General features: G+C 70.5%; 1 protein-coding gene across 1 annotated transcript in view; it reads right to left on the reverse strand.

Moving 5' to 3' along the window:
• The window catches only part of CHLNCDRAFT_33926 (hypothetical protein), a gene marked incomplete at its 3' end in the record, with an annotated part of 7,542 nt that extends 5,079 nt beyond the window's left edge, over positions 1 to 2,463 (reverse strand). The window contains exons 1-7 of the mRNA XM_005851535.1: positions 2,264 to 2,463; positions 2,052 to 2,096; positions 1,693 to 1,931; positions 1,371 to 1,568; positions 786 to 946; positions 495 to 629; positions 111 to 340 (exon numbers count right to left, since the gene is read on the reverse strand). Coding sequence (XP_005851597.1) covers positions 111 to 340; positions 495 to 629; positions 786 to 946; positions 1,371 to 1,568; positions 1,693 to 1,931; positions 2,052 to 2,096; positions 2,264 to 2,392 — 1,137 coding nt within the window. The 5' untranslated portion in view covers positions 2,393 to 2,463. The remainder of the gene's footprint in view (positions 1 to 110; positions 341 to 494; positions 630 to 785; positions 947 to 1,370; positions 1,569 to 1,692; positions 1,932 to 2,051; positions 2,097 to 2,263) is intronic.
• Positions 2,464 to 2,511: the final 48 nt, after the last annotated feature.

Raw genomic sequence — 2,511 nt, forward strand, 5'->3', positions numbered from 1 at the left:
GGTGAGTGGCGCGCAGGGGCAGGGGCAGGAGGGTGTGCGGCGGGCAGGGGCAGGGGCGGGGGCAGGAGCAGTTGGGAGGCGGCCTCTGAGCACTGGGCCTCCCCCTGCACACTCGCCGCCGCCCGGCCAGCCAGCCGGCCTCGCGAGTGCGCCCAGGCGCGCGCCGGGGCCAGCCCACCTGCCGACAGCAGCAGCCTGCCGGCGCCGTAGTAGCGCACGACGGCCGGCGGCGCGGCGTGGCCCGACCGAAACTTGAGCAGGCGCGCTGCGCCGTCTGCGCCGTCAAACACCCACTGCTTCAGGCTGTTGTCCCTCGCGGAGCTCATCAGCAGCGGCTCGCCTGCAGGCGGCGAGGGAAGCGGCGGGAAGGTGGCTCTCCCTGAGCTTAGCAGGCCAGCGCGCGCAGCAAGCACGTCCCCACCCCCTCGCCAAAGCCGCCGCCGGGGGCGGCAGCAGGCACAGGCCACACGAGGGGGGAGAGATGGTGCTCTCACCAGGGAAAAAGTGGAGGGAGAGCAGCGGGGCGTCGTGCGCGTCGCGCACCAGCGTGTGCAGCCGCCGCTGCTCCAGGTCCCACACCGTGACCACGCCCGCGCCGCCCCCCGCCGCCATCAGCGGCACGCCCGCGCCTGCGGGGGCGGCAGCAGCGGCATGCGCTGCTGGTCGGGCAATGCACCATAGCCATGCCGGCGTGCCGGGCCCTGCTGCCCGGCCCCACACCACCCTCTGTGCCCGCTCCTCCTCCAGCACCAGCACCAGCAGCCCGCAGCAGCCCCCGCCCTCACCCGTGCGGAAGGCGATGTTGGTGCAGGCGCCGCCGGCCGCCTGCCGCGCCGCCTGCGCCTGCGAGCCTGTGAGGTAGAGGTCGGCGTTGGTGCCCGCGCCCGAGGCGTTGTGCAGCGTCATGAGCGTCTCGTCGTACCGCAGGTTGTGCAGTATGGCCCGCCTGGAGGAGGGTGGCGGGTGGGCGGCGCGGTTGGTCAGCATGTGGGCAGGAGGAGCGTCAGGAGGAGCGGCACTTAGTGGGAGGCAAGCGTTGGGGAGCCAGGGGGGCAGCGGCTTGGTGCAGAAATGCATGCAGGGGTGCTGGGTTGTGTGCGTGTGTGCAGGAGCTACTATCAGATAACACCCGATGGGTTGCGGGATGCCGTCAGCGAAACTCCCGGCGTTGCTGTGCGCCCCATCTGAAACTCCGCCAGCAGTGGCAGGTCAGTGGCGGAGGGATTAACAGGGGCGCGGTGCTGGTGCAGGGGTGCAGGCGGTGATGTGCGGATGATGAGGCGGCAGCGGCGGCAGCAGCAGGAATCACAGAGTGTGTCGCGCCGTAACGCCACCCCCCACACAGCCCCACCCTCCGCTGAGCGACTCACCCGTCGGCCAGGCCCACCCCCACCACGTCCAGGGCTGGGGAGGGGGCCAGGCAGGCCACGGCGCTGCCCCACCCCTCAAACTCGTACAGCATGGTGGCGGTAGCAAAGTTCCAGAGCTGCAGCCGCCCCTCCTCGCCCCCCACCACCACCTTGTTCAGGTATGTGTCGGGGTGGGCCAGGCAGGTGGGGGTGAAGCCGCTGCAGGGAGGGGTGCGCGGGAGAGAGGGGTGGAGGGGGTCCACAGCTGCGGGGAAGGCCAGGATGGGAGGCCGGGAGGCAGGCAGGCAGGTGGCTGGTCACAGGCGGCGTCTGCCCCCCGCACCTGGCCAGCTGGATGGCGACCTCTGGCGCGGCATACTGCCCGATGCGCCACACCAGCAGCCTGCCGTCGCGCCCCAGGCTCAGCAGGCGGTCGCCCAGCACCAGCAGCTGCAGGATGTCGGCGGCGTGGCCTCGGTACTCGCCCGAGCGGTGCACGCGGCGGCACTCCACAATCGTGCCCCGCACCGCCGCAAAAGTCAGGTCGCCCTTGCAGGCCAGCGCCGAGATCTTGTGCTTCAGCTGCAGCATCATGAATGTGTGGGGAGGCATCCTCAAACGCGGGGAGTTGCGACAGGATACGGCAGTGGCGGCGGCGGCGGCGAGCACGGCGTTGCGTCGGCGAGAAGGCTGCCCACGGACCTGGGGCCCGACCAGCGCCAGCCGCAGTTTTTCCGTGTTGTAAATCTGCGGCAGCAGGGACAGCGGGGAGAGGCTGGGAGGGCCCCAGCTCTGTGCCCATGCATGCGCCGCTCGGCGCAGCCGCATGCATGCCGCACCCATCGCCCAGGCGCGTTCTCCCGTTTCATCCAGCACGTGCAAACCCCTGTCTCTGGCCTCGGGCCTCGTCTCACCTGCCATGCCTTGCCCACGCTCACAGTGACGAAGGTCTGCGAGCCGCGGCGCTGCACAGCGAATGGTACATCGTCTGTGATATAGCCCAGCGCCCTGAAGGGCTGGAACAGCGCACTGGGCGCCTCCATCCCGTCGTCAGGGCCTGCACATGTCCTCTCAATGCGCCACCATGCTTATGATCGACAGATGGATCCACGGTGAGCCGCGATGGGCCTGCATGGCGCTGCCCTCTGCGGAAGTACTGGTC

Source organism: Chlorella variabilis (genome assembly GCF_000147415.1).
Source record: "Chlorella variabilis unplaced genomic scaffold CHLNCscaffold_2, whole genome shotgun sequence".
NCBI lineage: Eukaryota > Viridiplantae > Chlorophyta > Trebouxiophyceae > Chlorellales > Chlorellaceae > Chlorella > Chlorella variabilis.